This window comes from Mixophyes fleayi, chromosome 7 (genome assembly GCF_038048845.1).
Source record: "Mixophyes fleayi isolate aMixFle1 chromosome 7, aMixFle1.hap1, whole genome shotgun sequence".
Taxonomy (NCBI): Eukaryota; Metazoa; Chordata; class Amphibia; order Anura; family Limnodynastidae; genus Mixophyes; species Mixophyes fleayi.
The window spans coordinates 18,076,832-18,089,346 of NC_134408.1; the positions used below are offsets into that span (position 1 = coordinate 18,076,832).

Consider the following 12,515-nt stretch of genomic DNA (forward strand, 5'->3'; position numbering starts at 1 on the left):
GGAGGTCAACCATCTCGTCCGATTGGTAGCGGTATTAAGTGTCACATGACCACACAACATATTCATACACAGGTGGGTCTCCAAGGTTAAGCGTCTATTTTTGAGATGGTGACGAGTAACAAGCAATAAAGGAACAAAAGAAAAGAAAAATAACTCACTGAGTTTGAACAGCCGAGCAGGTATGTGGAATAGACCTCTTCATATAGGACATATGACATACAACATACATATTGGCAGGGGGACCATGGGATCAAATCAGGGAGCAAGAACAATACATCATGTTTAAAGACCTAGCTTTGAATATACTTTGTATCCCTCATTTAAGTATTGTTACAGCAAACACGGAGAGCCTGGCAGGGATGTCGCAGGTCAGGCGCTGCCTCTGTATTGCACTGCAGACACATTGCACATAGGGAATAGAACATGCAATGCAACTACAATGCACCACAGCTGCAGCGATGGCAGGAGGCGCCCCCTGCTGCCCGGGAGGACTGATCGCTACTACCACAGCTCTGCTCACCTTGTCCACATTGCTGTTACTGGAAGGGCTGGAGTTGAGGCTGTCCCGGAGGTAGCTGCTGGCCTTCTCGCACTGCCCCAGGCTGACCTGCGTGCTATCCTGCTTCCCCAGCAGAGTCCGCACCGCTTTAAAGGCGTAAAGAGCAGCTTTTGGCAACATGTTTCTGGTTATAAAGAAAACAAGACATACAAAAATGAATTAACCTAACACGTCAGGCTACGTACATCTCTACATGGGAACTTCAGCCACCAGACAAGATATCTCGTCCCCTACAGACAGTGCCGGAAGCCATTTTGCGTTGGACGAACCAATCATCCTGCTGGTTATGATTTACTAGGAACCATTACCATCATTGAGGCGTGGGGTGCCTCATGTCTCAGTAATGGCTCCTGTTCTTACTGAATTATAGGCTGCCTTATGAGCATTGGTTCAGCGCACAATATGGCTGCCATCACTGCACGACCTACGGCTCCGTTCCAAGCCAATGATGGTATTTTGGCTTTAAATACTTAACCCTTTGTCTGCATATTAAGCACACTGGTAATGTTTAGGTGATGAAGCACCTCCGCAAATTAATACTTTAGATTCAGGATATTAATTGGACACAAAAAAAAAAAAAACTTGCGTAATGGAAAAAATAATCATATTAAAAACTGAGGAAAATTTAATTGTATGAAAGGGGATCGCGGCAACCATTTTTTCCCCCCCCCAACAGCGCTAAATAATTCCTATTAACCAATGTCCCCACCCCCACATAAGGAGATATAGGAGACTTTGTTGACGTCTAATATAAAGAAATTAAACACTTACGCGATAAATATTCTCCTTTGTTCCATTTGCAACCAATTAATTTAACTAATTAATAGAAACATCTCATTCCTATATTACCAGCACAACTGTAATACACCCCCTCCCACCCCTCCAACTCACTCTGTGGTGTGAAGTGGTTTCGGCATGTACTCCACCACCGGGTATAATCGCTGGGCTGCTTCGTCGTCGCCTTGCAGCCAGTTAATAGCCACGATAATAATGGAGGCCCACCACTTGGCCACGGGGTCCGTCCCTGTGCAGGAAAATGAGGAGGCGACCACGTGAAGATACATATCGTTTGCTTCTGTCTCTATTTAAGTTTATACTATTGTCATAATGATTTGGCCACAAGGGGGCACTGTGCTGAACATGATCGCATTTGTTTTGAAGACTTGTATGGCCATGTGCTTTTTTTACTTATCATTTAGGACAATATAAAAGGAGAATAAAGCTTGCCCTTAGGAATTATGAGAGAGGCCATTAGCTGAAGGAGTTTAAAATCATGTGTTGTGAGCTGATAATGTTACTCACCACTGGGGGGTTTTAAGGCTGTAGTGTAATCAGTCAATTAGGAAGGAAGTGGGAGTGTCGTGGAAAGAACATATCAAGCAGTGTGAGAAGGAGAGAGCTTCCTGTTTCCTGGATCCGGAGAAGCTGCAGCATCAGGCTTAGTATCTGGCTCCTCTGTATTTGTAGTTTTATCTGTTGTGATTTGTTTTTGCTTTTTCTACCTCTCTCTCTGTTCTCTCCTTCTGCTTGTCTGCTTCTCCTGTCTATTTTTCCCCCTTTTTCTTTACTTTGTCCTCCCTTCCCCAGCATGGCATCATCCCGCCCCAGAAGGTCCCGCTCCATTCCCGCCAGGTTTGCGGGGTCCCCTCCCCCCCCGTCGTCGCTGGCTGCGACTTCAGCCCCAGCAGTTCCCCCTGGCCCCCCCCGTACTGCCCAGTTGCCTGTATGCCCCCCGGGTCCTCCCGGCGGAGGCATTAGTATTTCCATGAGGGCAGCCGCCCGCCGCCCACGTGACTCGGCCGCCGCGAGTGTGTCTCGCGGGGCGGGGCCGGGTCGCGCACGCAGGTCTAGGGCTCCGGAGCGGGCGGTGAGGCCGCTCGTGTCCGGAGCCGTCCACCGCATTAGGCAGGCTGCCAGAACCCGAGGCAGGGGATCTCCTTCCCCCGCGCCTGGGGTTCCCTCCGTGGCCTCGCCAGCTCCAGCCCCCCCTCCCTCCTCCGTCGGGCCTACTGTCTCCCCCTCCATCCCTCCTGGTCATGCCGCCAGTAGTGTGGTCCCGGGCCTGCCTGCGGTGGAGCAGGGCCAGGGGTCCCCTTATAGAGGCCTGGGGCCCGTTATTGTTCATCCCGTTTGTTCTCCGGGGTCACTAGGTCTGGGGGCGGTTTCAGGGTCCCCCTCCTTGGTTTCTTCCGGGCAACAGTTTCCTGGGTCCCTGCCTCATTCCCTCCATTATTCGTGCCACCTGTCCACCCCCCACGCCCTTCTCCCTCTCAACCCCCTTTCCTCCCTGTCCTCCTCCCAGGCCAGGGACCCCCCCCCTCCTCCCTCCTCATCCTCCCCCCTCCTTTTTTCCATGGACTCCTTGCATCAGGCTGGGGTGGGGATATCTTCCAACAGGGCCCCTGGTTTGCTGGGCCCAGCCCCGGTGGGTTTCCCCCTAGGTATGGGGGGTTCAGCCCATCAGCAGTCCCCTTCTGTTTGTTCGGCTCCTAATCGATCACTGGCCTCTGACACAGCCGTGATGTGGCCGTTGCAGCAACATGTCGGCCAGCACCACAGGGTGGAGGGACCCGCCCCCTCTTGGTCATTACCGTACCCCCCTAGAGGTTATGGGTCTGTAGTGGAAGCGGGGAATTTGTGGTCGGCCCCTTATCCAGCCCTTGCGGGTCAGTACGTGCATTCTTATCCTCAACCCTCCTTGTTTAATAGTTCTGGCGTTTCTGGTACGGATTCGTTTTCTCTGGTTAGACAACAAGGAAGTAGGGGTCAAGGGGTTCCCCCTCAAGCGGGTTTCCTAGGTCACCTCATGGTTCCCCCCCCGGTGCCTACCCCGGATGGGGTTCCTACTCAACAGTTGCATAACCTGTCTTCCCCACGTGCTAACATGTCTTCTTATCCAGTTTCACAGATGCAGCCATCTTCAGTCGCAGGGCAGACGGGCGTGGACGGAGCAGGGTCGCAGCTCCAACGGGAAGAGGCAGCGGGGACTTCGACAGGGCAGCAGGGGTCGCACCAAGTTGTTTCGGAAGGCGAGGGCGGAGCGAGATTGGACCTGCAGGAGGCGCAGGCAGCGGTCGGTGAGTATGATGGTTCTACTGTAAGCAACACCTACATGTCCAGTTCTAGCATAGCCACCACCAGTGATGAGTCTGCCCCATCTTCTCCCAGGCAGGGTCAGCGCAAGCTCATTAAAATTCTTAACACCCACTTCGGGGGAACTAAGAGGAAGAACGTAGATCGGCGGGAGGCAGCGTCTCCTACTCCGGCTGGAGGTCCCCTAGTTAGATGTGAAAACACGGCATTGTTGATAGGAGTTAGGCGCAGCATGAGGCACAAGATCAAGAGAGGTCATTATGTTGATATATTTGAACTGACGAAGGTCGCTCAAAAGGAGTTGGCGGCTGCGTGCATGCGAGGGGGAGTCGGGGAGGATGCTTACAGAAACTTTTCGAACTGGCTGACAGGGTACTCCGTTTTCTCAGCTTGTTATTTGGAAACTAGACCTGATGCACTTATAGACGTATGGAAATACCTTCACCTTATTAATGAGATGCATAGTTGTGAACGCCCAGGTACCTGGAGATTGTACGATAAGCTGTTCCGTGAGAAGGTACACGGTCAGCTTTATATGCCCCTGGCTTTTAAGGATGTTGAGATCTGGTTAAGATTGAATAGAGCCCAGGTGTGGGAGGTGAGCATGGGGTACGGTCCCCCTCAGTTAACCAGGTTTCCGTATGGGGGGAGACGAGGTGCTCCCCAGTCTTCCAAAAACCGTTGTTTCGCCTTTAACAATTCCTCATGCGGGAGGGGGGATTCGTGCCGGTATAGACACGTCTGCACCAATTGTAGAGGTAGTCATCCCCTTAAAGAATGCCCTAGGGGCTCCGTCGGAGTCGGTAGGGGACGGGGAGGGGCGGGGGGTTCTGTCTAAAGCGGACTCCCCCATTATATTCCCTATCCTCTGCAAATGGCTGTCCCTTTACCCAGATGCGGCGCAGGCCTCTTTTCTCAGGGAGGGTTTTCGCCTTGGTTTTCGTCTTCCCATAAATAGTGGGGTGGCGGGTACTGCCGCCAGAAACCTTCGCTCAGCGTATGCACACCCCGACATCTTAGCGGAAAAAGTGGGTAAAGAGATAGGCCTTGGGCGCATGGTGGGTCCTTTTTCATCCCCTCCCATTCAAGACTTAGTCATTTCCCCGGTGGGAATAGTACCTAAGAAGGCCCCAGGAAAATTTAGGTTAATCCAGCATTTATCTTACCCGGCGGGTAAGTCAGTTAATGATGCTATTGACCCCCAAATTAGCTCAGTGGTGTACCAGTCCTTTGATGATGCGTTAGCACTAGTGAGAGAATTTGGCAATGGTGCGCTTATGGCCAAGTTGGACATAGAATCGGCCTTTCGCCTCCTTCCGTTGCATCCAGAGTCCTTTAAATTTATGGGTTTTAGAATTCAGAACCGTTACTATGTGGATCGGTGCCTGCCAATGGGCTGTTCAGTATCGTGCGCATATTTTGAGGCGTTTAGTTCATTCCTCCATTGGTGTATCGGGGCGGGGACGGGACATCGCGGCATTGCGCATTATCTGGATGACTTCCTGTTTATAGGTCCGGCTGATTCCCCTAGTTGTAAGGAAACACTGTATGCTGCGCAGGCGTTGTTTCGTGTGATGGGGGTGCCAGTAGCTGCAGACAAAACGGAGGGCCCGGCCACATGCCTGAGGTTTTTAGGTATCGAAATTGACACAGTGGAAGGTTGTTGTCGTTTACCATCTGATAAAGTGGCTAAGTTACAATCCCTGATACAAGAGGTCTTGGCTGTTCCATCTTGTACGTTGCGTAAAGTTCAATCATTGCTAGGTTCTTTCAACTTTGCCTGCCGAGTAATACCCATGGGCCGAGTATTTTGTAGGAAGCTTCAGCTAGCAACGTCAGGCTTGCGTAGTCCCCATTCCCAGGTGCGTTTGTCAACAGAGATTAGGGAGGATCTAGGCATATGGAGTCGTTTTCTAGTGGCTTTCAACGGTGTAAGAGTATGGCCAGCACACGCAGTAGCTAGTACTTCGTTGGATTTGCATACAGACGCATCAGGCTCGAAAGGTTTTGGTGCCTTTTTTCAAGGGGAATGGTGCGCGGCACCCTGGCCGGAGTCATGGAGATCCGAAGGCCTGGTGCGAAATCTGTTAACGTTAGAGTTGTTTCCCATCGTTGTGGCTTTGGAGCTGTGGGCTGTCCGGTTGCGCGGCAGGAGCGTGGTTTTTTGGTGCGACAACTTAGGTGTGGTGCAGGCTATTAACAAGCAAAGCGCCTCCTCACGCACGGCGATTAATTTGCTCCGTGTCCTGGTGTTGAGGTGTTTAGAGTCTGATATTACCTTTCGGGCACGTCATGTTCCTGGCGTGGACAACCAAATAGCTGATGCTCTTTCCCGCTTTGAATGGCAGCGTTTTAGATCTCTGGCTCCACATGCAAGTTTAACTGGCTTACAGTGTCCTCCTTATGTTTGGCAGATGGTTCGTTAGGGATAAGGTGGCTAGCAGAAGCGTCCCTGGCTCCGGCAACTAGGAAATGTTATCAAGGGGCATGGGAACGTTGGTTGAGTTACTGCGCATCTTGCAACAGCGACACTTCAGGTCAGATTCCCTCCATTACGGGTTTTATGTGGAAGTGTTACAACGAAGGGGTTTCTAGAGCAAAGATGGGGTCCCTTTTGGCTGGTATTTCATTCACGGCTAAGTTGAACAGCGCGCAGGATCCCACAAAGTCATTTATCATAACTAAAGCGCTGAAGGGTTGGGCCAGGATTCAGCCTATAACTAGCGACACACGCCGGCCGATTGACGGGCAAATTTTAGCCAGATTGATTGCGGCATTGCGTTATTTAGCTACAGATGACTATGAGGCTTTGCTATTCGGGCTGGCTTTTTCAATGGCGTATCACGGAGCCTTTAGGGTTAGTGAGTTGGTAGCCAGATCTAAGAACGACATAGGGGGAGCTTTGTTGTTTAGAAATGTTATTTTACAAACTAATGTGATACGTTGTAAGATAGTCAAATCCAAAACGGATCAGCTAGGCAGAGGTCATTGGTTAGCGATTACGGAGCAGCAGGAAACATCCATATGCCCGGTCAAGCTGGCCAATCAATTCGCTAAAATTCGCCCCCCAGGGGAAGGTTTGTGGTTAAGTCATTCTGACAATACGCCAGTAACTAAATTTCAATTTAGTGCTTTGTTAAAACGGGGCCTTGGGGAGGTTGGCCTTAACCCTGTTGAATATGGCACGCATTCCTTCAGAATAGGGGCGGCCACCGCCGCTGCAGCCAGAGGGGCATCTGTCAATGAGATTCAAGCGCTAGGGAGATGGAAGTCACAGGCCTATAAGAAATATATCCGGCCGGATAAATGAGCCTTGTAAGGGCTCTTATATATATGGTCATGTTCTCTCCTTATGTCTCTCATGGTTCTTTATCGCTTTCATCTCTTCTTTTCTCATCTATCACTTGGTGACCCAGGGTTATGCTGCTCGCTGTGTTAAACGGGGGCATGGAGGGATTTTTCCTCTTGTTTTCCTTGGCAAGGCCTGATTAGTGTGTGTGCCTCCCGGGGTTTACAAGGGGTTTTTACCTACATATGGGTTACCAATTTTCCATTTCCTTTTGTTAAGAATTAAAGAATAAAGATAATTCCAGTTTAGCGAGACAAAATAGATAAAAATAAATAAATAAATCAGTCAATAAACGAGACAAAATAGATATAATCAATTGCCTTTAGAACTAAAGATAGGATCTTTTTTCCCTTTCCAATATTCGAATTTAGTTGGGGTGGCCCCTCTGGTAGGGAGGGGATACCTCAGCGAAGTGTTATAATTTAAATAAAAATAAAGATAAAATAATAATATAGTTCCGTTTGTTAACACGGTTGTTTGGTGGATCATGTCTCAGACACGGTTATGATTGATGAGACTATTCAATTTGTTTTAGGTTTTTCGGTGAAGAAGACGAGGATATGGGTCGTGGGTCATTCATTTATCTTTTGGGCTGCGAAGCACAGGATAGCGGAGAGTTGGTCCGGTTTCACACACCCAGTTGACATCCGCTGGTTGGGTAAAAGGGGCATGGTATGGGCGGCTTTGATTCCCACGTTAAGGGAAGAAATAGAAGTGCACGGTACCCCGGATATAGTGGTCATTCATTTGGGAGGTAATGATGTAGGAAAGGGCAAATCCCTTGATTTAATCATTAATATTCGTGAAGATCTCGCACAGATACATGCCCGATGGCCTTCAATGAAGGTTTGTTGGTCCAACATTATACCTCGATTGTCCTGGAGATCATCTATTCCCCCGGCCACATTGATAAAGGTGGTTAAAAAGATAAATGGATACGCAAGACAGAACATTAGGGGCACGCAGGGGGTTGTCATTAGTCATCCTGGGTTAACGGTAGACAAGAGGCATCTTTTTAGAGCAGATGGGGTTCATTTGTCGCCAGTAGGAACGGTTTTGTTCATAGAGAGGATTTTTTCAGAGCTCAAGGGTTTAGTTTTTTCTTTAGGTGGCGGGCCGCGTGGTCCGTAGGGCACTCGGCTGTGGCAGGAGAGCATGGCAGTCATAAGGTTGTTAAACATACGGTACTTAATGTGTTGGCAATATAGCCTTGGTTCCCTCAATGTTATTAGACTCGTTGGTACTCTAGTAAGGAGTATCAGGTTTTTGCCTAGAAAGGGCTTGACCAGTTTGAGTCAGAGGGTATTGAGTTAATTTATAGTGTATAGTACCGGCCAATAGTTAAGGCTTAACCTGGGTTGGTGGAAAGGAGGCGATCTTCCACCGTATTGGTTCATGTTGGTTTTAGCTGGCTGCCTTTGCTCTTCGCCACCTCTATAAAGAAAAAGGTCCAAATTGCTTATAGCTTTGATAGTATTGATAGATAAAATAAAATAAAGATAATTAAAATAAAATAAAATAAACATATAATTTAAATAATAATAATGTAATAAAAGGACCTTTTTTATTCCAATCTTAAGTCGGTGTCCGTGTCTTTATTTTATGGTTGTATTTGTGGGGATGTTTTAAACAAAGAGGGGAATGCATTTGAAGGGTAATCAACACTATGCATTTTATTATGAGAGAGGCCATTAGCTGAAGGAGTTTAAAATCATGTGTTGTGAGCTGATAATGTTACTCACCACTGGGGGGTTTTAAGGCTGTAGTGTAATCAGTCAATTAGGAAGGAAGTGGGAGTGTCGTGGAAAGAACATATCAAGCAGTGTGAGAAGGAGAGAGCTTCCTGTTTCCTGGATCCGGAGACCCACCCACCCGCCCTGGTTCCAGGTTATTGATTATGTTCCCTCGTCACGAGGAGCGAGGTTTTTGAATGGCAGGAGAGCATGGCAGTCATAAGGTTGTTAAACATACGGTACTTAATGTGTTGGCAATATAGCCTTGGTTCCCTCAATGTTATTAGACTCGTTGGTACTCTAGTAAGGAGTATCAGGTTTTTGCCTAGAAAGGGCTTGACCAGTTTGAGTCAGAGGGTATTGAGTTAATTTATAGTGTATAGTACCGGCCAATAGTTAAGGCTTAACCTGGGTTGGTGGAAAGGAGGCGATCTTCCACCGTATTGGTTCATGTTGGTTTTAGCTGGCTGCCTTTGCTCTTCGCCACCTCTATAAAGAAAAAGGTCCAAATTGCTTATAGCTTTGATAGTATTGATAGATAAAATAAAATAAAGATAATTAAAATAAAATAAAATAAACATATAATTTAAATAATAATAATGTAATAAAAGGACCTTTTTTATTCCAATCTTAAGTCGGTGTCCGTGTCTTTATTTTATGGTTGTATTTGTGGGGATGTTTTAAACAAAGAGGGGAATGCATTTGAAGGGTAATCAACACTATGCATTTTAATGTATTTTGTTTACGTTTTGCTGTCTGTTCTCTATTCTGCAGCGGTGCATTCATCAAAACCTCTACAGGATGCACAGGAATAAAAAATGCCTCTTATTTGGGAGGCTTAATACACATTTCCAAAACTCCAAATCCCATCCCCCCCACCAGCCAATCAGAAACCCCTAATGAGGAAATGTACACACGGACGAATCTATATAGAGAATAAACAATAGAAAGTGCACACGCGTTAGTAGAGGTACGATACGCTCACCTGTGACAGCCGCCATGCTGGAGCTAATGGAGAAGGTGTGGTTGGTTACGGCAGCAGCGTCCGAGCACCCGTTCAGCAGCTGCAGATATTCCAGAGCATCGGAGAACTCACTACGGGAAGAGGAGACGGAACAGACAACTGAGTAACCGCACGCGGGAAGGAGGGTAGTGGTCAGTAGATAGGAGCATGAAGGAAGGACGCAGAACAGAAAATAGAAAGACAATGCCCACAGGCCAGGGCTAGAGAACATTTATACCGCTTTTCACAAAAGAAAAAAAAAAATTAATATAAAAACATACAAGGAGAACAAAATTGTTCTTCCAGATATAGGGGCATATTTAATAAAGCACGATAGTGCTTTTAACGGATAATTAAGGTCCCACAGTATCCTCCGCAAATTTATTAAGGGGGCATCGCAGCAGATATCATGGATATCTGCTGCTTTGCACTCCTCTTCGTTTTTGGGAGCAGTCACCATTCAACAGAATGGTGACTGCTCCTGGCCGCAATCTAACAAGTCCCGAAAAAACATTTTTTTCGGGAACTTGTCATGTTAATGTACGCCAGCTGCAGCTGGCGGTCATCATCCGAATTGAGGAAATCTAATGCTGTCAGCTCTGCTCCGAAGAGCAGAGCTGGACAGCGCATGTGTGGAGGGATCACATGATCCCTCCCTGTCACTCAGCGCGCTCTCTCTGCAACGATAGGGGATCTGTGTGCGCATGTCCAGTTCTTGGAACTGGACATGCGCACTTGAAGAGTGAAGAGAAGACCCGAAGACAGCGCTTCCGAAGAGGGGGGTAAGTATATTTGTTTTTTTTCACAGAAACAGCAGATTATCGGGACTGCTGTTTCTGTACTCCGGTTTTGATAAATTTGAGAAATGAATCAATACTTATCCGTCCGATAAGGATTGATAACCATTTCTCTATTTCAACGATAAATGATAAATGTGCCCCATAGTGTTACAAGAAATGATTGGAGAGTCTGGTAACATAACCCTGGGGACGGAGGACAAAGGAGGAAGTGTTGCACACAGTAGTAATTAGCGTTTGTAGCCACGAAATGCTAGTGGCTTCCTCAGTGCCTTCTCACTGAAACGCGTTAGAGTACCTGTTACTATTGTACACTGTGGGTTGTACCATAAACAGACACACACACGTCGCACACTTACCCCTCCCCCTCTGACAGGGGCTTAGTTTGCTCCGGCTGCGCCACACAATAAAGCGCCTTCTCCAGGAGATGCTCGCGGAAAGCTTGAGTCACCTGAGCCAGCGGGTCCACTAACCCCAAACACAAAATACAAGACCAAGATTAATACATCAAACTAACCTGTATTCCAAGTAAACATCTGCCCGGTGTGATGTACAGATATTACATAGAACATAGGTCTGTTCTGCCGGGTATGAGCTGATCAGGGCGGTCAATGATACCTACACTCAGTAGTGTGGTGTATATGGTGATATTTATAGATTGATATGAAGATGGTACCTGAGCTTACCATGCTGGTATAATAATATTACATATACACACACACGCAGTATATTAGGTTGGTACCTGCACTGCCCGCTACGCTGTAAATCGTGTCCCTGGGAGAGCTCCTCACGCTCCAGTCTCCATCGACAAAGAAACGATGTCCTAGAGGATGGCACAACCACTGCATGGCAGGAGGGATGGCCACACTCTGCGCCAGGCAGACCTGACGGGCACTGCACAGGAAGAAGCGCTGCGGAGAGAGTGTGTGACGAGGTCAGAGCCTGGCACGTGGCAGTGGGTGTAAAGGGATGGTGGCACTACAAGGGCAGGGGAGAGGGAAGGCTCTGCAGACTGTAACGGGAGGGGATACACAGCGTGGACACACAGAGGTTGCACCACACATAATCTGAGTGGCTGAAGGTGGGTATATATGTATATATTGGAAACGCCCATCCCCGGATAAGTTTGACACACAGATTTCAGTATTAGGGGACATGGGAGAAATAGGTTGGGAAGGGGAGGGGGGGGGGGGCTCACTCACCGCTAGGAAGTGGAAACGGCGATGCAGACTAGCTTTAACTCGCAACGCGGCCCCCACGTAGATCTCCGCCAGTGTGGCCACTGAGATAGTGTTCCCTGCACAGTCCGCCAGGTTGACAGCGCTCAACGCCATATTGATGGCAGACAGATGACCTCCCACATGCTTCCCTAGAGAAGAGAAAACGTGAAGCACAGAAATAATCAACATATGGATTAACTCTTTCCGTGCAGGGCAGACTGTTGTCAGTCCTTCTATAGCTCTGTACACACAGATACCCCGGTATACCTGTCATGTGCAGCTGGTGCAGACGGTGGTAAACCAGGGCGGCCTCTCTGCAGCTCTTCCGCACATCCTCCTTCAGCTGGTGGTCCCGGCGGAAGCCCCCGGCCCGCTCCGCCAGCCAGCGGCCCACCCACAGCCGCTGTAACACATAGCGGATGACGCTCCACGTAAGACTGCAGCACAGGTCGAAGTTAGACGTGGGGAGGGGTCTCCCCAGAGCTTTCAGGGCTTTCCAGAGGTGGAGCGAGGCCTGAGCAAAGTCCCCCTGGAAAGAGGAGGACATCACGTTATTCTGAGCTACAAGGAGTGGGGGGAACGGATCATAAAGTCTCAAACAACAATGCAAGTTAAATTCTCCTTATAACTCTTCATAAAATGGCTTAGCGGATTGTTTTCTGACAACGAAACAGTTTAAGAACACGTGTCGTGGACACAAATTTTGGGGGCTGAAGGATTACCCTATCAACCAACAAGTGGTATCATGGAACAATGGAACG

The 12,515-nt window shown here is 48.3% G+C and overlaps 2 protein-coding genes across 5 annotated transcripts in view; one reads left to right on the forward strand and one right to left on the reverse strand.

The window, feature by feature from the left end:
- SREBF1 (sterol regulatory element binding transcription factor 1) overlaps positions 1–12,515 on the reverse strand; it is a 31,265-nt gene that overhangs the window by 7,443 nt on the left and 11,307 nt on the right. For all 4 annotated transcript variants that reach the window (XM_075179203.1, XM_075179204.1, XM_075179202.1 and 1 more), the window contains exons 10-16: positions 12,022–12,283; positions 11,737–11,903; positions 11,277–11,445; positions 10,894–11,002; positions 9,720–9,829; positions 1,451–1,583; positions 521–683 (exon numbers count right to left, since the gene is read on the reverse strand). In XM_075179203.1, the coding sequence (XP_075035304.1) occupies positions 521–683; positions 1,451–1,583; positions 9,720–9,829; positions 10,894–11,002; positions 11,277–11,445; positions 11,737–11,903; positions 12,022–12,283 (1,113 nt within the window). The remainder of the gene's footprint in view (positions 1–520; positions 684–1,450; positions 1,584–9,719; positions 9,830–10,893; positions 11,003–11,276; positions 11,446–11,736; positions 11,904–12,021; positions 12,284–12,515) is intronic.
- LOC142097406 (uncharacterized) lies at positions 1,800–9,368 on the forward strand. The gene is made up of 2 exons (XM_075179206.1): positions 1,800–3,636; positions 6,067–9,368. Exons 1-2 carry the CDS (start codon positions 2,148–2,150, stop codon positions 6,960–6,962), a joined length of 2,385 nt encoding a protein of 794 aa, XP_075035307.1. The 5' UTR covers positions 1,800–2,147; the 3' UTR covers positions 6,963–9,368.